General features: G+C 59.3%; 1 protein-coding gene across 3 annotated transcripts in view; it reads right to left on the minus strand.

The window, feature by feature from the left end:
* Positions 1–17,276: 17,276 nt before the first annotated feature.
* The window catches only part of TAMM41 (TAM41 mitochondrial translocator assembly and maintenance homolog), a 28,516-nt gene continuing 20,919 nt past the window's right edge, over positions 17,277–24,873 (minus strand). The window contains exons 6-8 of one of the 3 annotated variants that reach the window (XM_055136379.1): positions 23,916–24,085; positions 22,548–22,610; positions 17,277–18,370 (exon numbers count right to left, since the gene is read on the minus strand). In XM_055136379.1, the coding sequence (XP_054992354.1) occupies positions 18,154–18,370; positions 22,548–22,610; positions 23,916–24,085 (450 nt within the window). In that variant the 3' untranslated portion in view covers positions 17,277–18,153. Of the gene's footprint in view, positions 18,371–22,547; positions 22,611–23,915; positions 24,086–24,873 lie in introns of those variants that run through there. The other 2 variants (XM_055136380.1, XM_055136381.1) reach the window with 2 other exon arrangements.

The raw sequence follows: 24,873 nt of genomic DNA on the forward strand, positions 1-24,873 counted from the left end.
CTCATCTGACCGCCCACCGTGAGCGAGGAGATGGCGTGTGGCCGCTGGTCCTGGACGGGGGCCCCGGGCTGGTGCCGGGACACAGGATGTCCTTCTCCCGCTGCTGCCACCCAGAGGGCTCCTTTATGTATGTATGTATGTATGTATTTATTTATTTTTAATTTTTTTTTCTTTTTGGGTCACACCAGGCGATGCACAGGGGTTACTCCTGGTTCTACACTCAGGAATTACTCCTGGCAGTGCTCAGGGGACCATATGGGATGCTGGGATTCAAACCCGGGTCGACCGCGTGCAAGGCAAACGCCCTACCCGCCGTGCTATCACTCCAGCCCCGTATTTATTTATTTATTTAGGGGGGAATTAGGGGGTGGCACACCCAGCAGTGCTCAGGGCTTACTCCGGGCTCTGTGCTCAGGATTCACACCTGGTGAATGCAGGAGTGCCGGGGGGGATCAAACCCAGGTCCACTGTGTGCAAGGCGAGTGCCCTCCCCGCTGTGCTATCCTTCCGCCTGTCTCTCAGGGCTTATTTATTCTCATCTGGGCTCGGGGGCCAGCGCCAGTGGTACACAGGGCCTCCTCCCGACCTGGTACGCAGGAGGCCCCCACGGAGGCCCCACCGGGAGGCCCCAGACCACGGCAACCTCCTTCCCCACCCCCGTGCGGGGCAGAGCTCAGGGGACTGGGTGTGGCTGTGGCTGTGCCCAGGCCTGGAGTCCCGCAGGCTACACGTCCTGGGGGCTGGGGGGGGGCCACTGTCTGCCCCCCCGCCAGGCTTGTGAGGGGATCCCAGGCCCAGGTCCCAGCAGATCCAGCCGTAGGTCTCGTGGGAAACATCGTGGATGAATCACCGGAGGGTCCGGCTCACCGACTCACACTTAGAGATTTTCTGGGCCGCCTCCAGCCCTGTGCAGGTGGAAACTTCGTGAACCTCGGCAGCCCAGGGGAGGAGCTATTCTCACCGGCTCCCAGGCAGAGATGGGGGGGGGAAAGGGGGGCAGGTCATGTGTATTGGGAGCTCAGAGGGCCAAGGCGGGGAGGCCCTTGGACCCGCCCTCTGCCTGCAGAATCCAGGCCCAGCGCTGGACCCCTGGGAGGAGATGCGGCGGGGACAAAGGGCACGGGAAGGACCTCGGGGGACCAGGTAGCTCCACGCTCTCCCCCTTGGTAACCACCTTAGCAACAGACTTTGGGGGTGGGGTGCGAGATTGGGGAGCTATAATAGACTAACTTGGGGGAGCAACAGCGTACGCTTCCCCACTTTGGGGAAGGGACCCACTCCCGAGGCTGGTATGAGCCTCAGGTCTGTCTGTCTGTCCGTCTGTCTGTCTGTGTCCCCTCCCCCTCTCTTCCTCTCTTTCCCTCTCTCTCTGCGGGGTGGCGCTGGGGGTGCTGACTCTTGGCTCTGCACTCAGGGGTCACTCCTGGCGGGCTCGGAGAGCTGGGGATGGAACCTGGGTTGGCCGGGTGCAAAGCAAACGCCCCCTCCCCGCTGTGCTGTCAGTCCAGCCCCTGGACTCTCTTGCGCTAAGAACGCTCTAGGAAGGGGGCAGAGGTGCTGGGGGCGGGAAGGGGGAGCGGGGTTTGTGGGGAGACCACCGGTGGAGGGTGCGGAGCTGGGATGCTGAATGCACGATCCCCTACCCTAAACCCTAGTGTAAATTATGGTGCCTAAAATTGAAGAACGAAATAACCAGCGCCAGAGCAATAAATAGCCCAGCCGGGAGGGCGTTGGCCTTGCATACGGCCCACCCAGTTTCGATCCCCGGCATCCCAGAGGGTCCCCTGAGCACCGCCAGGAGTGATTCTGAGTGCCGAGCCAGGAGGAACCCCTGAGCATCACCAGGTACAATCCCCCAAAGTCAGAAAAATAAATTAAAACAACCACGAACACTCTCTCCCTCCCTCATTTCCCAAGTGACCTTCTCCTGCTTCTGCTCAGCTCCTGAAGTCTTTCTGGTGAGGGAAGACGACGCCGGGGAAACCTGGGCAGAGGTTAGGATTGATTGTTTTTTTTTTCTTTCTTTCTTTCTGCTTTCGGTTTTTGGGTCACACCCAAACACCCAACGACACTCTCGGGTTCCTCCTGGCTCTGCACTTGGGGATCACTCCTGGCGGTGCTCTGGGAGCCCTGTGGGATGCCGGGGGTCACACCCAGGTGGGCCACGTGTAAAGCAAACATCCTCCCCGTCCTCCCCGCTGTGCTCTCTTTCCTCCTTCCCCGCAAAGACCAACTGCTCGCTGCTGCCTGAGCTGCACGTAGGTCTGTCCCTTGCGGGGACCCAGAGAGACTCAGTCAGTCCTAAACTTCCCTGGTGACCAGGTGGCTAGAGGGAAGCCAGATCGGCCTCTGGAGGCCACCACCGCCCTCACCCCACCTGACATAAGTTGCCTGCAGTGCCGTGAGACCCTTCCAGGGAGGACTGAGGCCTGCGGAGATTGGAGCTCACGTCGGGGACCGGGCAGAGCCGTTGGCATCTGTGCCCCGTGGTGCCCGCGGCTGCCTCCTCTCCCGCCTCCCGCGAGACGCCCGGCCTGACCCCGCATGGACACGCACCAGGGCCCGTTCTCGCCTCTGCAATTCTCCCGGAGCTCTGGGCAGTGGCCACTGGCCCCCTCCCTAGTCCCCCTCCAGGGGGAGTGACGTCTCGAAGGTCACCCGGAGGCCCAGGACAGGGTCCCTGGGGACCCTCGGGGCCGTCAGCCCCCAGAGAGGATCAGCAGCCGAGAGCACGGCGGTTGCTGAGCGCAGTCCCAGGGGACACGAGTGTCGCAGTGATGTCACCTTGTTTATCCCCGCAAGTGACTCGGATGGCCAGCCAGCCGCAGCCAGGAGAACACGGGGCGCCTGTGGGGTGTGCCCCTTCTCGAGGTTGGCGGGAGAGCGGGGTGGGCGCCAGGGGTGTTTCCGTGTCCCCGTCCTTCCCGTGGGCTGCTTCGGGGCAGGCCCAGGGTCGCTCCTAGATCCCGTTCATTTCCGCTCGGCCCAAATATCGCCAGTGGGCTTTTGTGCATCTGGTTCTATATTTTTGGTTGTGGGAGCTCCCGAGCACTGTGCAGGGGGGTGGGGCCACTCCTGCTGATACTCTGCCCAGGGGCACAGACAGTTCCGTGATGGCCCCCGGATGAATGATGCTGGGGATGGAGCTTGTGTTTGCAAGGCACCCCCAGCCGGGGGGCGAGCTCCCGGGCCCAAGTGCACCAGGTGGCTGTTTGCTGTCTTTTCTTACAGAACTTTCTACTTTGTGTGTGGACTCATCCAGAAGTGCTCAGAGGCTGCTCCTGGCTCTGTGCTCAGGCGTGGCTCGCTGCGAGGCTCAGGGTGCCAGGGATGAAACCAGGCCTCCTGTACGCAGAGGGCGCTCCGGTGTGTGTGCAGAGCAAGGGTGGCCACCAGGAAGCTGACCTCTTACAGGCTATGGCTGTATACAGCCCTCTGCCCCGCTGCCCGGGGCCACAGGCCACACACGAAAGCCCGGACTCGGATCTGGCGCCTGAGGACCCCAACACCCATCCACCCCCCACTGTCTGTGCCTCACACAAGGCCTGGTGCAAACCCTGGAGAGACAGTGTTTGTTGAGTGACTTAACCTCACGCCCCCATTGTTGCCTTTGGATTCACCCTAATCCCAGGAGCGAGCGGGGCCATCCCTCCTGCCCAGAGCACACAGAACATCCCTCTTTCTAGAAACGAAAAGTTAGAGAGCAGGGAGAGGATGCGCTTTGCACGTGGGAGTTCCATTCCCATTCCCGGCACCACAAAAAGGTCAATAAAATCCGGAAGTGGGCCAGAGCGATAGGACAATGGGCAGGGCGCTTGCCTTGCACGCCGCTGACCTGGGTTGGATTCCTGGAACCCCGTTATGGTTCTCCTGAGCACAGCCAGAAGTGACTCCTGAGTGCTGAGCCAGGAGTAAATCCAGAGCATGGCTGGATGTGGCCCAAAACCAAACCAAAAAAGAAAATTTAAAAAAAAAAATTAAAAACAAAAGGGGGGGCCGGAGCGATAGCACAGCGGGTAGGGCGTTTGCCTTGCACGAGGCCGACCTGGGTTCAATCCCCGGCATCCCATATGGTCCCCTAAGCACTGCCAGGAGCAATTCCTGAGTGCAAAGCCAGGAGTAACCCCTGAGCATCGCTGGGTGTGACCTAAAAAAAGCAAAAAAAAAAAAAAAACAAAAGGGGCTGGAGCAATGGCACAGCGGGGAGGGCGTTTGCCTTGCACACGGCTGACCCGGCTTCGATTCCCAGCATCCCATATGGTCCCCTGAGTGCCGCCAGGGGTAATTCCTGAGTGCATGAGCCAGGAGTAACCTCTGTGCATCGCCGGGTGAGACCCAAAAAGGCAAAAAAAATTAAAAACAAAAGATAGGGGGCTAGAGTGATAGCACAGCGGGTAGGGCATTTGCTTTGCATATGGCCGACCCGGGTTCGATTCCCAGCATTCCACATGGTCCCCTGAGCACTGCCAGGAGTAATTTCTGAGTGCAGAGCCTGGTGTAATCCCTGAGCATCGCCGGGTGTGAATTTAAAAAAAAAATCACATCAGGGCTGAAGAGATAAGACAGCAAGCAGTGCAATTCCTTGGAATGTGATCCCCAGCATCGTATGTCAGTCCAAAAGACAAAAACAAAGGCCACACAAGCACAACAGTAAAAGGAGAGGTGTTTTCCTAGAACCAGTACTTTGGGTTTTGTTTGGTTGGTTGGTTTTGGGCTTTGGGCCACACCCAGCAATACTCAGGGGTTTTTTTCCTGGCTCTGCATTTAGGAATCACTCCAGTGCTCGAGGGATGCTGTGGCTTGAACTCGGGTCGACTACGTGCAAAAGGCAAACGCCTTACCTGCTATACTATCTCTCCAGCCCTGATACTCTGAGTTTTAGCAAGGAAAAGCCAATGGCTGTCAGCCCAGGATTTGCCTGAAATCCTTTGTAACTTGACCAGCCTCCACCCTCGGAACCCAAACAGACCTCAGGTGGCCTCTCTGCTCTGTGCCTTTTCCAGGATGTTTTTTGTCACTTTCGTTAAAATTATATTAGTTAGATGGGGCCAGAGAGATGGCACAGAGGGTAGGGTGTCTGCATGTGACAGACCTGAGTTCGATCCCCGGCATCCCATGTGGTGCACCCAGCACCTCCAGGAGTGATTGCTGGGTGCAGAGCCAGGAGAAACCCCTGAGCATCGCCAGATGTGGCCCTCCAAAGGATCACACACACAAAATAAATAAACACAATAAAATGAAAGCATATTGGCTTGAGCCGTGGGTGGCGATGGGTCTCTGTCCTGTCCGTCTTCCGCTAGCCGACTGGACAGAGGGAAATAGCTTTACCTTGGCTCGCTCACTCGCTTGGGCTAAGACCAGGTGCTATGAGCTCCAGCCACCAGACTGTCCCCTGCAAACATTTGCAGGGACCCTGGTGTCATTCCCTATGGCACTGCTGTCTTCCCTGGGGGCAGGCATTAACACACACTTCTGTTGTTGTTGTTTATTTTTTTCGGGCAGGGTCACCCCCAGTGGTGCTCAGGGCTTACTCCTGGTCCTGTGCTCAGGGAAGCATCTGCAGTGCCAGGGACGGAACCCAGGTGAGCTGCCTGCAAGCCAGGTGCCTTCCCTGCTGGGCTCTGGCCCCAGTGCTCTACAGAGATGTTCACATGCATTAGCTATTGGGATGATACTTCACCATCCCAACAACCGCCAGCGGAGCCAGGAGTCGGCCCTGAGCACCACTGGGTGTGGGCCAAAAACTAAAAGAAAAAGAAAAAAAAAAGAATGAGGCTCTCAAGTTTCCTCCAGAGGCATCATCTTGCAAAACCATAATACAGTTTTCTTTTTCTTTGGGGCGGGGAGGGGGGCCAGTTTCAGCCCACACCCAGAAGTGTTTAGGGATCAATCCTGGCAGTGCTCAGGGGAACATATGTGATGCTGGGGACTGAATAGGGTCCTTTCATTAAAAAAAAACGGTGCCACTCCAGCTGTGCTCAGGATTTACTCCTGGCTCTCCACGCAGGAGTCACTCTTGGCAGGGCTCTGGGGCCATGGACCATGCTAGGCATTAAACCAGGGTTGGCTGAGTGCAAGGAAAGTGCCCTGCCCACTGTACTCTCTCTCTGGCCCCCTGAATGGGGTCCTTAAGTTAGGTGTCTCAACCTCTATATCTCTGGCACATGGTAAAGTATCCTCATGAGGATATAGTTTATCAATTTACTGATTTTTTTTTTTTTTTACACTTTTGAGGGTACAGGGATTGAACCCAGGGCCTCACACGCATGAGGCAAGTGCTCTAATTCCTCTTCTAATTTTTGCTCGGATTCCACGTAGAGTACTTTTTTGGTTTATCTGTTTCGAGGCCACACCTGGCGATGCTCGGGGCTTACTTCTGGCTCTGCACTCAGAAATGACTCCTGGCAGTGCTCCGGGGACCATACGGGATACGGAGGATCAAACCTGGGCCAGCCGCGAGCAACGCAAACGCTCCCCCGGCTGTACTCTCCCCGGTCCCCCAAGCGCGGCTCTTGACCAAGGCGGGGGCTTCTGTGGGTCCCCAGGAGACTCAGGTTCTCAGAGTGTAACCCCCTGCCCAATTTCCTCCCATGCAAGGCAGAACCCCCAACTTCCCCAGAGCTCGTTCGTGCTCATCCGGGCCTGCCCAGAAACCCGCAGTCCGGCGAGGAGCGCTGTGGGCAGAAGGCCAGTTAGCGGCGGCGGAATCAAGCAGCTCCTAAGGCTGGGCACTTGGTCCTGCGGCGGGCAGGGGGCAGGGGCCTTTCGGGGTGTCCCTGTGCAGGCTCGGCAGCCCCGCTTCCCGGCTGGCGAGCCACCAGCGCGGGGTGGACACACGCGGGAATGAGTGGCCCCAAGAAACCGCACAGACGGTCCAAACGCTCTTCAAAGGGCTTTGCCCCGATGATGCTCTGCCCAGACGCGGTGGCAACGCGCAGGCGCGCGGGCCGGCGGCCGCCCTGATTGGCTGACGGTGACATAAGCAAAATAAGTGGGGGAATCTGATTGGCCGACGCGTCGGCGCATGCTCAGAACGCCGAGAGGCTTAGGGGGCAACCTAGAAGCTTCGGGGCCGTGGTTTGTTTTTTTTTCCCCTCCCCCTTTTTGTTGTTTTTGTGGCCACACTGGCGGTGCTCAGGGGTCTCTCCTGGTTCTGCTCCCAGGATCACTCCTGGCAGGGCTCGGGGGTCCCGGGGATCAAGCCCGGGTCTGCACGGTCAGCGCCCTGTCCGCTGCCCATCACTCCGGCGGGGCCGTATTTTCTGTAATAAAGAGCCCCAAGAACGAGGGAGGCTGGGGTGTGGGGGAAGACGGCTCGGTCCCCGCGGCCCCGGGCTCTGCTGCTGCAAGTGGCTGCTCGTCCCCCGGAGCCCGTGCCCGGGGGACGCCACAGACAAGCGCGGACACGCCTGGCCCCCGCCCGGCGCCCTCTCTCTGCCCGGGCCTGCCGCTGCACCCCCACCCGCACCCCGGGGCGCCGACGTGTGGGCGCGGGGCTGGTGTGTGTGTGTGGGGGGTGCACGCAGCCAGGTGCGCGCTTTGCGCGGAAGAACAAAGGGCCCGGGCTTGAGCCCCGCGCCGTGCTCCCTCTTGGCTGGCTCCGAGGGGCGCGCACACACCTGTGCCACACGGGGCATCCCTGGAAAGCTTTGGGTCTGTGGCGGCGGGCAGTGGGGAAGGTAGCGCAGGGGCCTTGCCAGGTGTAGGGCTTTGCTCCTGTCTCCTTCCCTGGCCTGTTCCTGGGGGATCAGTCCCATCTCTCTGCTGCTCTCTGGCTCACTCTTCACTCCTAATGGAACGCTGGTGTTTGGTGCTCAAGACCAGAGGCTCTGGCGGCCAAGCCCGAGAACAATACCCGTCCTTGAATAAGCTGCCACTCGGTGCCAGGGGGCCAGGGGCTTTAGGTCCGTTAATGCTTTTGGAAGCAGTCCTGCCAAGGAGGTGTTATCTCTGTCTTAAAGAGGAGGAAGCCGGATCCAAGAGATCGGGTAACCGGCCCGCTGTCACACCGCTAATACTCTGGATTTAAACTCACGTCTTTCTCCAAACTGCCACAGGAGACTGGCTTTTTCTTTTCTTTTCTTTTCTTTTCTTTTCTTTTCTTTTCTTTTCTTTTCTTTTCTTTTCTTTTCTTTTCTTTTCTTTTCTTTTCCTTTTTGCTTTTTGGGTCACACCCAGGATGCACAGGGGTTACTCCCTGCTCTGCACTCAGGAATCACCCCTGGCGGTGCTCAGGGGACCCTATGGGATGCTGGGAATCGAACCCGGGTCAGCCGTGTGCAAGGCAAACGCCTTACCTGCTGTGCTATCGCTCCAGCCCCTGGCTTTTTCTTTTTGATTCGCATTTCCAAAAAGAATTGAGTAGGATTTGGTCATGTCAAAATGTTTCTTCCCACATTTTTCTTTGTTATTAAGTCCTAGCAAAGCCGTTGGCAGATGAACGGCTGACATGGAGGAAATGGGACCGCGGGGGAGCTCGATGCTGTGGCTGCAGGGCCACGAGGGCTGGTCCCCCCAGAGCCGGCATGCTGTGATTCTAGCAGAATAGGAACAATCCTAGGAGCAGAACTTGTGTAGCCTCCTTGCAAGCATCTGGGGCTCCTGAGGTAGCCGTGGCCGGTACAGTGAGAAGAAGAAACTGTAGTGGTTTCCTGGTCTCCTGCAAAGAAGTTTCTAGTTATCTGGCCGCCCAAACTGGGTGGAGCGCTCTTATTCACAGCCCTCTGAGGGGACCACCTATGCACCGGGACCCCCTCCTGCACAGAGCCCAGCCAGAGGGGAGCTCCCCTGGCCTTTGCACCCAGCACGGAGTTGCCTGTTTCTCTCCCCGGGAAGAAGAAGGGATGTTCGTTCTCTCTGTGCATCTGGAAAGTTCTCCACCAAACACTGACATGGGCAAACCCTTCATCTGCCAATGAAGCAGTAACTGTCGTCTAGAGAGACTTTACACCGGCCTGATCTTAGAGCTTAGTGCATGCAGGACGCCTGGGCTCGACCCCGGGACCGAGTAGCCCTCTGAGCACCAAGCTGGACCACTGGTGTGATGCTCCTCCACGCCCTCCAAGATCAGCCATAGAGATGGCATTCCCCTGAGGCCACCACAGGCCACAGACCCTGGGGCTCCCAGTCCCTCTGTCCCAGAAGGCACCGGACACGCGTGAGCCAGAAGAGTTTCTTCATTTCTACTTCCAAGCCATTCCCAGCATCCTCTGCAACTCCCATCTGGCCTCTTGTCACACCCCCTGCCCCCATCCTAAGGACTGGGAGATGGTACAGCAGATAGGGTGTTTGCCTTGCATGCACCGACCTGGGTTCAACCCCCAGCACCTCATACAGTCCCCCCGAGCCCTGCCAGGAGTGATTCCCAAGCACAGAGCCAAAACTAAGTCCTGAGCACTGCTGGGTGTGGCCCCCAACCCGCACTCCCCCCTCAAAAATAAAAAGGAAAGGCATAAATTTTAAGAGACCTGAGTGCTGAGCTTTTAGATAAAGTTATGCCAGGACCCTGCGGAGACATCTACCTCTCTGCCAAGAACGCCCTGGACTGGGGGCTGGAGCGATAGCACAGCGGGGAGGGCGTTTGCCTTGCATGCGGCCGATCCAGGTTCGATCCCCGGCATCCCAGATGGTTCCCCAGCACCACCCGGAGTCATTCCTGAGTGCAGAGCCAGGAGTAACCCCTGAGCATTGCTGAGTGTGTCCCAAGGGGGGGGAAAAAAAAAGCAAAAATAGAACTCTGGACTGGCAGGACACTGGCAGCATGGCGGCACCCGTTCAATGCCAGGGGGCACCGTGGAGCTTTCATTTTTGCTTGGGGGCTACATCTGGAGGTACTGAGGGCTCACTCCTGTCTTTGCACTCAGGGGCCACTCCTGGCGGGGCTCTGGGGACCACATGGGGTGGGGGGGACTGAGCTGTGCCTGGGAAACTGCCTTCCCCGGGTGCGGTGGCGCCAACCCTAAGCTTTCACCTTGCTTTAGAGCTGCTGGGTCCCTCTGGGTTTGGGCCTCTCCACAAAGGCTTTATTGTGACTCATGACTAATGCTCCTGTGGTTCCTCAAAAGAAAACTGAGGATTAGCATAAGTCCCGCCCCCAAAGCCAGGTGGTAGCCGGCATTCACCTGAGCGCTTTGGTGAGCAGTTCCCTAAAATGGGAATATTCCCGCCATCTGGCGGGGCAGTGGATGGCAGCATAACGCGCTGTCCCCACTGCACGTTTGACCCCGCTGCCCGTCTGCCCTGGGCTTCAGATGCCAACAGCTCCCCCCTGGAGACCACAAGGCCGCCTTCTTTTATTTGTTGGGTCGGGGTGGAGGGCACATTGGCAGTGCTCAGGGCTTACTCCCGGCTCTGTGCTCAGGGATCATTCCTGGTGGTTCTCGGAATTGAACCCATGTCATCTGCGCACAAGATAAGTGTCTTGGGGCTGCAGCGATAGCGCAGCGGGTGCGGGCGTTTGTTTTGCACGTGGCTGACCCAGGTTCGATTCCCAGCATCCCATAGGGTCCCCCGAGCACCGCCAAGGGTAATTCCTGAGTGCAGAGCCAGGAGTTACCCCTGAGCATCGCCGGGTGTGACTCAAAAACACAATAATAATAATAACAACAACAACAACAACAACAACAATAATAATAATAATAATAATAATAATAATAATAATAATAAATGTCTCACTGCAGGGGGCTTGGGTCATGCCAGGAGGTATGGGGGAGGCCCATGGGGTGCCAGGGATGGAAACTGCCCCCCCCCAGAGTCTATTCAACCCTTTGAACTCTCTGCCGCCACCAGCCCACCCCCTTGGGGGCCTTACCAAGTAGGTATCACCCTCACTCTCCAGAAGAGGGAACCCAACTTTTTTCTTCTTCCCCATCCTCCTCCTCCCTCCTCCCCCTCTTCCTCCCTCCCCTACGTCCTCCTCCTCCTTCTCCCTCCTCCTCCTCCCTCTTCTCCTCCCCTTCCTCCTCCTCCCTCTCCTCTTCCTTTTTTGAGCCACACCTGGTGATGCTCAGGGGTTATTCATTTTTTCTTTTTTTTTTGCTTTTTGGGTCACACCCGGCGATGCACAGGGGTTACTCCTGGCTCTGCACTCGGGAATTACTCCTGGCAGTGCTCAGAGGACCGTATTGGATGCTGGGAATCGAACCCGGGTTGGCTGCGTGCAAGGCAAACGCTGTGCTATCGCTCCAGCCCCTCAGGGCTCTGCACTCAGGGATCACTCCTGGAGCTGCTCAGGGATCATGCGGGATCCCGGGACCCCATTCACCGGGGCGGCTGCAGGCAGGGCAAGAGTTTTTACCCCGTTGGACTATTGCTCTGGTGTCAGGGAGCCCAATTTCTTAGAAAGAGGAACTTTCCAGGCCGCCCTGCTGATAAGCGGTAGGATTGGGACTTGAACCCTACCCCCAAGGCCACACCTTTTCCATGAAACCACATTATCGATTTCTGAGTTGATAATTAAGCTTCCAGTAGCAGTTAGCATCAGGAGAGGCTATATTTCCTTCGGGCAGTTAATATTAATGGAGCTAGCGCGTCCGGGGGCGGCGAACAGTCTCACCAGTTTGTGAGAAGACAGGAAGCGCGAGAAACAAGACCATTTGCACAGGATGGCTTGGACTCAGGCAAGTATGTGACAGAATTTAAGGTTTGGGTGGCACCCTCATAGAAACAATGTGCTCAGTATGTTTTTGAAACAATAAATGTATTCTACATGTACACATGAGTGAAACAGTTTAAACATTCTTGTTCTATTGTTGGAAAAATGTCTGCTTTTTGGGAACTGAAGAAAACTATCCGGGAAACATATGTTTGTCATTTCTAGTTAAGTAGAACCATTGACATCTCTACATTGGTGCGAGCTTCATAAAAATAGTGAAAATATTACCCCCGGCTTCCCGGCCGCTGGATCTGAAAACAGCTTCCCTGTGAGCCACAATTCTCTCCTTCCTGCGACTCCCCAGCCTGCTCGAGGTCCAGGATTGGAAAAACTAATTATTTTAGTAGCATCTGGTTCTCCCCAAAAGGAAACTTCTAAATGATCTAATTTAGGTAAGCTACCTCACTGAGGCTGGCAAACCAAGCAGGATGCATGAATGGAATCTCCTCTGATCGGGACCAAATGGGGTGAAAATGAGTCTTTCAGCCACAAGGCAGAGCCTCTGATTAAAAAGGTGTGGCCCAAACAAAACGGAACACAATGGTCCGAGAGAGAGAGAGACAGAGAGAGAGAGAGAGAGAAGGAGAGAGAGAGAGAGAGAGAGAGGGAGAGAGGAGAGAGAGAGAGAGAGAGAGAGAGAGAGAGAGAGAGAGGGAGAAGGAGAGAGAGGGAGAGAGAGAGGGGGAGAGAGGAGAGAGAGAGAGAGAGAGAGAGAGAGAGAGAGAGAGGAGAGAGAGAGAGAGAGAGAGAGAGGCAGGTGAGCCAGGTTTGGCCCCAGCACTTCCCAGAGAGGCAGGAATACCCAGTGAGCACTGCCAGGTGTGGCCCAAACACAAACCTCCCTCCCCCCCCCCCAAATAATTACTGCAACAACAACAAAGACTTGGCTTGGAACTTACTGGTTCCCAACCCACTTTCCAATATAAAAGTGATGTAGCCAGTGTCCAGATTCCCAAACCCCAGCGGCCGGGCCGACTCTCAGCTCCGGGTTTGGGGAGCCAGAACTTTGTTCCCTGCAGGGGGAAGGCGAAACCCTTGTCCGGGTCTGTGAGGAGACTCTGCCTGGCCCTGCGCTGGCCGGGAAGGACACCGCCGAGGGCCCAGAAGCGCACACGCCCCAGACGCTCCCACAGTCTCCAGAATCAGATTTAGGACCCAGGCAGGAGCCACGGAGGGAGGGAGGGAAGGAAATAATAAATGGACGCATTTGCCTTAGGGTTTTGCTCAACAAACCTTTTTTTTTTTTCCTTTTTTTCCTGATTTGCTTCTGGGCCACACCCGGCGATGCTCAGGGTTCACCCCTGGCTCGGCACTCAGGAATCGTTCTTGGCAGTTGTTCAGGGAGCCACATGGGATGACGGGGCTGGAACCCGGGTTGGTTGTGTGCAAGGCAAACACCCTCCCCGCTGTGCTATCGCTCCAGTCCTCAGACTTAAAACTTTCTTTTTGGTTTGTTTTTTTTGGGCCACAGTGGGTGGTGCTCAGGGTTTACTTATGGCGCAGGGACCACTCCTGGTGGGGCTAGGGGACCCTCTGGGATGCTGGGGATGGGACCCAGGTGGGTCACGTGCCAGACAAGCGCCTTCCCCGCTGGGCTATCCTGCCAGTCCAACTCTCAACAGACTTTCAAGAGAGTGGCTAGGCAGGGTGGACTGGAGGGCCAGGCTAGGGCTGAGGACGGGCTCTGTGCGAGGGAGCCCCGGATTCCCTCCCCGGCCCCCGCTGGCACCACCAGGAGGACTCTGAACAGAAGCCGGAAATATCCGCCAGCGCCATCAGGTGTGACCCAAACACAAACAGTGCTGGAGATGTAGCTGCTCCGCCAGGGGCTCAAAAAAGAAACCCTAAATTTTAGGCCCCACATAACAATAGGACCCTTCCTGCGCCCCACGCACGCCTCCCTCTCCCGGCTTAGGGTCCCCTCTCACACCTCTGACGGAACCTCCATGCCTCTCCAGGAAAGCACTTTTTAAATTTTTTTTTTTTTGCTTATTTTTGGGTCTCACCGACGATGCTCAGGGGTTCCTCCTGGCTCTGCACTCAGGAATTACTCCTGGTGGTGCTCGGGGGACCCTCCAGGATGCTGGAATTGAACTCGGGTCGGCTGCGTGCAAGGCAAACGCCCTCCCCACTGTACTATCGCTCCAGCCCCCCCTGGAAACCACTTTCATCAATTCTTTTTCTCTGATTTTGTTGTTGTTGTTGGGGGGCACACCTAGCGGTGCTCAGGGACTGTTCGTGGCAGGCTCAGGGGACCAGAGGTGTTGCCAGGGTTGGCACTGGGGGGGCTGTGTACACCGTCCCTGCTGTACTCGCTCCACACCCCTGCCCCCTGTGCTTCTTGACTGCTGAATAATATTCCGTGTGTGAGCTGACCCCCTTTTCTTTCTTTCTTTTTGGCTTTTTGGGTCACACCCAGCGATGCTCAGGGGTTTCTCCTGGCTCTGCACTCAGGAATTACTCCTGGTGGTGCTTGGGGGGCCCTATGGGATGTCAGGGATTGAACTTGGGATGGCCGCATGCAAGGCAAATGCCCTCCCCACTGTGCTATCGCTCCGGCCCCCACCAGCTTTTCTTTTCCCCTGTTGGCTGAGAGGTCTTGGAACATACCCACCGCGGGTGATGGTGCCACCCACCTCCCAGACAGCTGTGGCATGAGCTTCTGAGTCTGACCCGGAAGGGGACCGTGGAAGCGTCTCTGTGCTCAGCCGAGCTCTGGGGGGTTTCCACCCAGCCCGCCTGCGGTGACTGAGAGCTGCTGCATCCAGCTCCCCACTCACACCTGACATGGTCTGTCTCTGCCCAAGGCCCCGGGTGGGGTGGGCCGGGGCGTCTCGCTTGGGCACGACGCACCCTTTTTCCTAAAACCCATCGAGCGAGAATCTCCTTGGTGCTTATCCGTCATGCATACATCTGTTTGGGTCTTTTTAGGGGTCTGGGACCCTCTAACTGCGGGATGTGGCCTCTAAACCAAAACCAATCAACCCCAGAGGAGTTGTGTGAGGCAAGCACCCGGCGTCTGAGCTCTCTCTCTCATCAGCCGACTGTGGTACCGGTACCGTGTAACAGTACCGATGCGGCTGTTTTGGAGCTGTGGGTACTGACAGCCCCGCCCCGGTGGCCTGCAGGCCGTTCCCTCCCTTCCCACCTCCCTGCCCGTTCCTTGCTCTGTTCATCAGGGCCTGTTTCCATCGGGGACAGTCTAACTCCTTTGTTTCTCTACTCTGTGCATGGAAGCAAGAGCATCTGGCATTTAAAATTTTTGTTCTTTTTTGGGGGGTAGGGCCCACACCCAGCTGTGCTCAGGAGGGCGCGGGGGCCGACACGGGGTGCCGAGACTGAACCCGGGGTTGTGCATGTGCAAGGCAGACGTCCCACCCACCGTCCTGCTGCTCCAGCCTTACTCTCTCACTGCACGGAGCAGGCACCCTCCAATTCCATCTACGTTGTAGCAAACAGCAGTTGTAGCTGAATAATATTATTCAACTTTATTCAACAATCAAGTTGGAGCAATAGCACAGCAGGTAGGGCGTTTGCCTTGCATGCGGCCAACCCGCGTTCAATTCCTCTCTCCCTCTTGGAGAGCCTGGCAAGCTACCGAGAGTATCTTGCCCGCATGGCAGAGCCTGGCAAGTTCCCCGAGGCATATTCGATATGCCAAAAACAGTAACAAGTCTCATAATGGAGATGTTACTGGTGCCCACTCGAGCAAATCGATGAACAACGGGATGACAGTGCTACTATTCAACAATAATAATATTCAACAATAGTAATTATATTATTCAACTTTATTCAATAACAATAATAATATTCAACTTGTAGTTGAAGATTGGTTGCCTTCTACATGACATGCCATCCAACCTGGTGTGTTATTCCCGGATTGTCAGTGTTACAGGGTTTGAGATATGGCGTGGCCGAAATTGTGGCCGCATGCTCCAGGGTATCCAAAATTTCTAACGGGGTGATATGGATGGAGTTAAATTATTAGCTGACAGGTGGCTCTGAGGCGTGTGTGTGACTGCCAAGCTTCCGGAAGTACAGGGAGATGGGGGGAGGTCGCCCATCTCCGACCCCCTCAAAGCAGGAGATTTCAGTCATAAAACCTACATACCTGAGTTTTGCAATAGATTAATTTCTGGGCAAGGTCCATCCGAGCAGTGGGGGTGGTGGTGACTGTGGCGTGTGGGGGTCTTGGGCTGTCCACCTGGGGCTTCTGCTCCAGGTCTTGACTCCATCCCAGAGCCCCCATCTGCTCCTCCAAGAGCCCCCGTGGCTCTAGCTTTTGTTTGGGGGCAAACCCATGTGCTCAGGGCTTACTCCTGGCTCTGTGCACAGGGACCACTCCTGGGGATGCTGGGGGGACCCTCTGCAGCCTGATAATGGCTCTGGGGTGGCCTGCACTGAGGCAAGCGCCTTGGCTCCTGTGCTCTCGCCCCGGGTCGGCCCCGACAGACACTGTTGTTCTCCCTCCCACCCCATGACAGGGGACGCCCGGCGGTGGCAAGAGCTTGGCTAGGCGGGGCCAGGGTGCTGCTGGCGGCAAAGTAGGGAGCAAGGTCTCGATTCTCTGCTTTTCCCAGTTTCCCTGGGCACAACGGTAAGATTTTCCCCAGAGGGTGTCCGGGAAGAAGACAGAGTGCATCTCGGGACAGCACTCATTCCAGCTGTCTCATCTCGGACACACAGAAACGCGTGCGGGAATTACATGTCTGAACCTGCCGGGCTGCAGGGTGATGATCCCGATAAAGCCAGTCACTGTGTGGAGGGGGTAGGGGGTGGGGAGGCGGGGGGGTGGGTCCGCAGAGGGGGGGTCTGGAGAGGCAGGGGCAGCCGTGCCCCGCTCTGCATGATTCTGTGGATGAGCTTTTTTTTTTTTTTTTTTGCTTTTTGGGTCACACCCAGCGATGCTCAGGGGTTACTCCTGGCTCTGCACTCAGGAATTGCTCCTGGCAGTGCTTGGGGGACCATATGGGATGCCAGGGATCGAACCCGGGTCGGCCGCGTGCAAGGCAAACGCCCTACCCACTGTGCTATCGCTCCAGCCCCTGCGGACGAGCTTTGAAGCCGGAACGTAGCAGGGTGTGCAGGGGTCACTGTGGATTCCACGTCTGTGTCCCCCAGAGGCCAGGTGGACCTTTTGGGGGGGTTTCTAGCCACCCCATGCAGCACGGCTGTGCTCCGGTCCAGAGACAGGGTCGCTGCCTGTGTGGACACTGTGACCTGTGACAGAGGGAGTTCTTAAGCGGGGCTGGGGGACAAGGAGGACCGTCCCGAATGGAGCTCCTGGCCTTACCAGAGCCGCGAGGGCGGGCCTGGCACTGCCCCTGCTGCCCCGGGGGGAACAAGGAGCCAACAGCCCTGGGTCTGCCCAGCCGGCACCACGCCCCGCCCCCAGCCCGCCGCGCTATTCCGGCCGCCCAACACCGTCCTTATCGGATCCTGGCGCTGCCGGGGCATCGTTTTAGCTTCTTGGGGAAGAACCTGACACCACGGGCAAAAATCACCAGGAGAAAATGACGGAAACCATGAACCAACACACACATGGGGGCCACCAGCAGGGCCGCGTCCCGGGACACGGAGCCTGCCGCGGGGGTCTGAGGGGGCGTCCAGAGAGGCCGGGGGGGGCAGGTCTAGTCAGCTCCTACGCCCGTTACCCACTAGGCTGGAATGAGCGAAGCCCAAAGTGGAAAAAAAAAAAATAACACCGGGGCTGGGGAGACAGCTCGCGGGTGTGGGGTTTGAGGTGCTCGCCTCGCACGTGGCTGACCCGGGTTCGATCCCCGGCACTCTGCCTGGCCCCCTCCAAGCCCTGCCAAGAGTAATCCCTGAGCACAGAACGGGGAGTCAGCCCTGAGCACCTCCGGGTATGGCCCAAGGAAGGTTTCTAAGTGACCCGGAGGGTCCCTGCACCGGAGCCCTGAGTCCTGGGGAGTGTGAGGGGGAGAGAGAACCTGGGTGCCTGAGGGACTCACAGGAGGACAGCTGCGCCCCGGCCCTGTCCTGGGTCCTTGAACCAAGACCCTGGGGGTGGCGCAGGTGGGGCTGGAGGCCCCTGAAGGGACACCCTGTGGGCCGAGTCGGAGGGCGGCAGAGGACCGGGGCGGCCAAGCACAGGGAGAGGAGAGGGAGACGGGCTGGTGGCAGCTCACGCCCGAGGACAAGCCTGGAGATGACCTGAAGCTCGAACCCAGGGCCTCACAGGCGCAAGGCCAGAGCACTGTCAGTGAGCCTCTCGCTGACTCCCACCGTGTTCCCTGGCTGAGGGCACTGTGCGGGGCCCGTTAGCGGCTGTTTCTCAGTGACAACACGGGCCGCGCACCCAGAGCCACGCGCCACAGGCAGAAGGGCTGTCCCTGCACCCCCCGAGCAACAGGGTGAGGCGAGCCCCCGGGCCGAGCCCCTCTGTGCGCGGCTTCCCTCCGGCACCCACGCTCCAGGCCAGTCGCGGGGCTTCTGGGAGCAGCACCCAGGAAGTGTGGCGGGAAGGGGGCGGGAGTTTCTCACAGGGATGGGCCCGCGCATGTAAGACACCAGGCGTCCTGCGAGCAGGGCCCCTCCGGGTGGGAGTAAGGGGTCAGGCACTGTTCTGTCCACCAGGAGCACTTTACTCGGAGCGCCAGGTCTGTCAAAGCTAGCCACGTCAGCGGGTTTTCCTCAGCCATCCTTTCCACATTTTGTGCAGCTTCAGGGAGCTGTAGACCAGGGATCTCTTTATGCCTGGAAGAGAGAAGAAGAGACCGTGAGAGCCCCGAGGGTGACAGAGTGGAGACGGAACTCGCGTTTCCGGGAGCATCTGCCTGGAGCCCGGGGTGAGATGGGCTGACGGGGCTGACGGTCTGAGGGGACGCCGCGAGTGGAAGGTGGTGCGAGGTCCCGGGGAGGCAGGAGAGGGAAGGACAGAGCGGAGGCCGCGTGCGCGCACACCCTGGCCTCTGGTCCCGGGTCTCCTGACGCTGCAAAGCCCCCGGCCACTGCCCTGTCATGGCTGCGTGGGTGCCAGGTCCCCTTCCTGACTCCTTCCCGGACTCCCCCAGCCCACTCAGGGCTACTCACTCCCCGGGGCGCCCTGTGAGGCACTTCGGAGACACCCCCTGAGTCACCCCTGTTGAGAGACACATCTGAGATAGCTACTGAGTCACCCTGTGAAAGACACCCAGTGAGAGACCCCCTGTGAGAGACACTTCCTGTGAAAAACACCCTGTGAGAGATACCCCTGTCAGAGACACCCCTGTGTGAGAGACAGCCGCTGAGAGACATCCCTGGTGAGACACATCCCCGATGAGACATCCCCAGTGAGAGACACCCCTGGGTGAGAGACACCCGTGTGAAGGCATCCCGGTGAGAGACATCCCGGTAAGAGACACCCGTGTGAGATACCCACCCTGTGAGAGATAGCCTGGTAAGAGAACCCCTGTGTGAGAGATACCCTGTGAAAGACCCCCCTGCGAGAGATCCCGGTGAGAGACACCCTGTGAGAGATATCCTGGTGAGAGACACCCCTGTGTGAGAGATACCCCGTGAGAGACACCCTGTGAGAGATATCCCGGTGAGAGACACCCTGTGAGAGATATCCTGGTGAGAGACACCCTGTGAGAGATATCCTGGTGAGAGACACCCTGTGAGAGATATCCTGGTGAGAGACACCCTGTGAGAGATATCCTGGTGAGAGACACCCTGTGAGAGATATCCTGGTGAGAGACACCCTGTGAGAGATATCCTGGTGAGAGACACCCCTGTGTGAGAGATACCCCGTGAGAGACACCCTTGTGTGAGAGATGTCCATGAGAGACACCCTGTGAGAGATATTCCGGTGAGAGACACTCTGTGAGAGATATCCCGGTGAGAGACACCCTGTGAGAGATATCCCAGTGAGACACCCCTGTGTGAGAGATACCCCGTGAGAGACACCCGGTGAGAGACACCCCTGTGTGAGAGATACCCCGTGAGAGACATCCCGGTGAGAGACACCCCTGTGTGAGAGATACCCTGTGAGAGATATCCTGGTGAGAGACACCCCTGTGTGAGAGATACCTATCCGTGAGAGACACCCTGTGAGAGATATCCCAGTGAGAGATACCCCGTGAGAGACAGCCTGTGAGAGACCAGGTGAGAGGTGCCCGGCAGTGCAGCCGGCCAGCGCTGACATTGGCTGACAGGATTAGTCTGGAGACTTCTTGCCAGCTGTGCCCTCTCTGGAGGCCACCGCTGCCGGCCCGTGGCCTGTCCTCTCGGCAACTGGAGGCGCCGGGGGCTGAGGCAGCTCGGGTCATGCAGGGGGACTTTGCCCACACACGGGTTCCGGAGACTCGAAGCTCCTGCCCGTGCCTCTGCCCCTTCCTTTTTCTCTCCGGGGCCGCCACTCCGTGTCGCTCGCCCGCGGACGCCGTGTTAGGTGTTATGTAAGCTGCTTTTTGGCAAGTCCAGCCGGAGCCAGTCAGGAGAGCAGGCGGCACGCGGGGGCGAGCAGAGCCACCGGGCTCTGAGTCACCGCCCCGCTCACGGCCGCGCCCAGGTGCTCCCAGGACACAGCCGCTCGGACCCGAGCCAGCCTCTGGGGTGACGGGGCCAACGTTCACACGGGCGGGAGGCCTGGCTCCTGCCGTGGGGGGCCACACGCATCCCTGGGGCGGTGTGAGTGTCCCCGAAGCCCCGGCCAGGGCCACGCAGGACAGGCGGTGAGACGGCCCTTCCCGCCCTCCCTGTCCCTGTGCGACACGGTGCCCGAGGGAGCAAAGCAGAGACGCGAAGCCCAGGCAGGCGGCGTCTCCCCGCAGGCTGCCCCGGGGCGTCAGGAGGAAACGGGTCTGGGAAGAAACCGCTGCCCGGTGGACACGGGAGCAAACGGGCAGCCGGGGCCGGCACACGCTGGACACGCCAGGACCCAGCGCCCGAGCTTCTCGGTCCCCGGGAAACGGCCACGAGAGCTGCCCGCGGGCTCGCCCACAGGCCGCGCACGGAGGTTGGGGGGACGGTGGTCCGGACAAGCCCCCCGAGGCTGGTGCCCACGGGGCAGCCCAGGCCACGCCACCGGAGAGAGGGGCCGCGGGGGGCCGGGGCGGTGCTCCTCTGCCGGCCACGGCAGGCGCTGCCACTGTGCCCGGGCCCATCCCCCGGGGGACCCGTGTCTCCCTCAGTGGCCTGGGGGACCACGGGAGACCGGCCCCAGCGCTGCGGGGGCAGGAGAGGCCGGCTCTGCCGCAGGGTGCAGGGAAGGGGCGAGGCCACGCTCTTCTGACGCCCGGCTCCAGATGGGGGACGCCCCCAAGCACTCGGAGGGGGCGGCCGGGGTGGGAGGGGGGCGCCACTTCCTCCATCAAAGCTCGGCTGTTCCCCAGAGCTGATGCGCAAAAGCAGGCAGGGACCCCCATTTGCTGCAGGGCCGGGACCCCCATTAATTATGGAGCAGGGATCCCCATTTGCCGCGGGGCTGGGACCCCCATTAATTATGGAGTAGGGACCCCCCTTTGCCATGGGGCTGGGACCCCCATTAATTATGGAGCAGGGACCCCCATTAATCATGGGGCAGGGACCCCCTTTGCCGCGGGCGCTCCTCTGCGGTGTCGCAGGGCGTCCCCTCCGCGCCCGCTGACAGTTGAGAGCAGGAAGAGCAGCAGCTGTGGCCCCCCCGAGCCCCGAGCCGGAGACCCCCTTTCCGTGGCACCGAGTGGAGCCCAGCGCGAGCCCCAGCTCGCCAGAGCCCTCGGCACGCACGGACCAGAGCCAGAACCGGAACCGGGAGGTGGGTGAGGGGGCGCTGGGGCAGCAGCGCGGGGGCAGGAGGGGGCCGGAAGCTGGTGGACACACCCCTTCCCCTGGGCTCCCACCCCTGCCCTGGGAGAACTCTCCGGAAGGGCCAGTGCGCAGATGCCAGGAAACCCGGGGGGCCACGGGCTCTGCTGGACAGCAAGAGCCAGGAGGAAGGGGACGAGGCCAGAGGCCGCCGCAGCCCCACCGGTGAACCCTGGAATTGCACAGGAGGAGTGGGGGGGGGCTGCGCTGACCGGCACCCAGGCTGCCTCTGCACCCTGGGCTGGGCCACACCCTGCGCCCTCAGGCGGGCCTCGCCCCACTCAGGCCCCTCCCGGTCGGCCACGCCCCACTCAATCTCCTCAGTCAGGCCACGCCCACTCAATCTCCTCAGTCAGGCCACGCCCACTCAGCCCCTCAGTCAGGCCACGCCCACTCAGCCCCCTCAGTCAGGCCACGCCCACTCAGCCCCTCAGTCAGGTCACGCCCACTCAGCCCCCTCAGTCAGGCCACGCCCCTCTCAGCCCCCTCAGTCAGGCCACGCCGCATTCAGTCCCCTCACCGTCGGGACACGCCCCCTCAGTCAGGCCACGCCCCACTCAGTCCCCTCAGTCAGGCCATGCCCCCCAGCCCCTCACAGTCGGGACATGCCCCCCTCAGCCCCCTCACAGTCGGGACACGCCCCTCTCAGCCCCCCCAGTCAGGCCACGCCCACTCAGCCCCCTCAGTCAGGCCACGCCCCACTCAGCCCCCTCAGTCAGGCCACGCCCCACTCAGTCCCCTCAGTCAGGCCACGCCCCTCTCAGCCCCCTCAGTCAGGCCACGCCCCTCTCAGCCCCCTCAGTCAGGCATGCCCCCCAGCCCCTCACAGTCGGGACATGCCCCCCTCAGCCCCCTCACAGTCGGGACACGCCCCTCTCAGCCCCCTCAGTCAGGCCACGCCCACTCAGCCCCCTCAGTCAGGCCACGCCCCACTCAGTCCCCTCAGCCAGGCCACGCCCCTCTCAGCCCCCTCAGTCAGGCCACGCCCCTCTCAGCCCCCTCAGTCAGGCCACGCCCCACTCAGCCCCTCACAGTCGGGACACGCCCTCCTCAGCTCCCTCACAGCCGTGCGCAGAGGGAAGGCAGAGGTGGGTGCGGGTCTCACCTGCGGTGAAGATGCCTTTGGCGCTCTGCGTCATGCTGGACGGCCTCACTATCGCCGAGAGCCCTGTGGGGGGAGCCGGGGGGGGGGGCCGGAGGTCAGCCTCTGCCCGACCCTCACTGACCCACCTCGTGTTCTTCCCAGGGAAGCACGACACGGGCGAGTGACCTGCGGGATGCGGAGTGACCGGGAGGGGGCAGCTGCCAGCCGGGCCACTGGCCACTCGGGCAAGCCATGGACCTTAAGGCGGGAGGGGGCTGGTCACCCGCCAGGGGCTTGTGATTTCGTCTGGGGAGCTGGGTCACAGGCGGTGGTGTCCGGGGGACGCGCACTCTGATGTCGGGTCACGCCTGGGTCGGCCATGGGCTGGGCCCCGCTGTCCTGTCTCTCCAGCCCCCCCTGATGATTTAAAACCATGCGCCTGGGGCTGGAGCGGGGCACAGCGGGGAGGGCATTTGCCTTGCACGCGGCCGACCCGGGTTGGAATCCCAGCATCCCATATGGTCCCCTGAGCACCGCCAGGGGTGATTCCTGAGTGCATGAGCCAGGAGTAACCCCTGTGCATCGCCGGGTGTGACCCAAAAAGCAATAAATAAATAAATAAACAAATAAATAAAAACATGTGCCAGGGGGCTGAGGAGAGGACAGTGGGCAGGGCTCTTGCCCAGGCGCCCCAGAGGGTCCCCGAGCCCTGCCCGGAGTAATCCTGAGCACAGAGCCAGGAGTCCCCCCTGAGCATCACTGGGTGTGGCCCCCAACGAATCAAACAGCTAATACTTTTACAACGTGCGCCTGCTGGTTCCTGGAAAGAAAAGTCGATGCTTCTGCGGGGGACAAACACTTTCTGGAACCCCTCAGGGGAGCGTGGGGGGGGTGACCCTCCCACACCCCAACGCAGGGTCAGCGCCAGGCACGGTGGCACGTGGCGTGTGACCACGCGGCTGACGTCATCACAGGGAGCCTGTGCGGGCGAGTCCGTCCGTCTCAGACACACCCCAGGGCTGGGTCCTGGACTGTCCACACCCACCTCAGGGGAGGATGGTTCGGGGCTCTGGTCAGCGTTATGGCAGGATGACAGACAGACACCGGCCACCCCCCAGGGCCCACAGGCCACTCGGGGGAGCTGTGGGGCAGAGCTGTGGGGCAGAGCCCTTCCTGGTGTGCCCTGAGCGATGCCACAGCTCTGTGCAGAAGCTTCTAGAAGTTAGGCCCTGGGGGCCCCAGGACACATGGCTTCTCCCTTAATGTGGGTGGGAGGCCCAGGAGCCGAGAACAGAAGCTCTGGCCTCTCTCCCGGGGGGCAGGCAGGCTGGCGGGAGGGAGAGGCCCGGTGAGCCCCCCCCGCCCCCCGCAGCCCTGCCACACACACACCTACCCAGGCGCACCACGTCACCGCAGTCAGGGTCATGGGCCACTTGGAGCAGCGTCTCCTCCACATCTCGGTTCTTCCCGGGAGGGTCCATGAGGAAGTTGATCCGCTGCTGCAAGGCGCGGGGCAGGGTCATCAGCTGTGTGAACTGACCTTCCGGGCTCTTGTCTATCTGAGGGAAGAGAACAGCTGAGGCGGGGGGGGGGGGGGGGGCTCCCGGACCCACAGAAACACCCAGGAATATGGGCACACGAGGCGTGGCTTCTGCTTTGGTTCAGCAGTGCTCGGGGGTTACTCCTGGCTCTGCACTCAGGGATCACTCCTGGCGGTGCTCGGGGGACCCTATGGGATGCAGGGGATTGAACCCAGGCCAGCCGCGTGCAAGGCCGGGCCCTCCCTGCTGTACTGCTGCTCCAGCCCCAGAGGACGAGATTTTATTTTATTTTATTTTATTTTATTTTATTTTATTTTATTTATTTATTTATTTTGGGTCACACCTGGCAATGCACAGGGTTACTCCTGGCTCTGCAGTCAGGAATCACCCCTGGCAGTGCTCAGGGGACCATATGGGATGCTGGGAATCGAACCCGGGTCGGCCACGTGCAAGGCAAATGCCCTACCCGCTGTGCTATCGCTCCAGCCCCCCAGAGGACGAGATTTTTACAGAATCCTCTGAAACCTGATGGCCTGCCAAGTTCAGGATCAGTACCACGACCCTCAGCAACCCATCACATAATCTTCCAAGTAAGAATGTGGCTTTATTCTTTTAGCAAATGTTTGCGTTTGAGCTTTAATTCAGAAAATAGAAAGGAAAAAAAATTTAGACATATGGATGTACTAAATTTTAGATTCCGATTTCTCCAGAGACAACCAACTGTTTCAATAAGTGGAACTCACTCATTCTTCTATGATTTTATTTAACAAAAACTTATTGTGCAAAGCTCGCTCGTGCCTGAGCAA

This window comes from Sorex araneus, chromosome 4 (assembly GCF_027595985.1).
Source record: "Sorex araneus isolate mSorAra2 chromosome 4, mSorAra2.pri, whole genome shotgun sequence".
In the NCBI taxonomy this organism is placed as follows: Eukaryota; Metazoa; Chordata; class Mammalia; order Eulipotyphla; family Soricidae; genus Sorex; species Sorex araneus.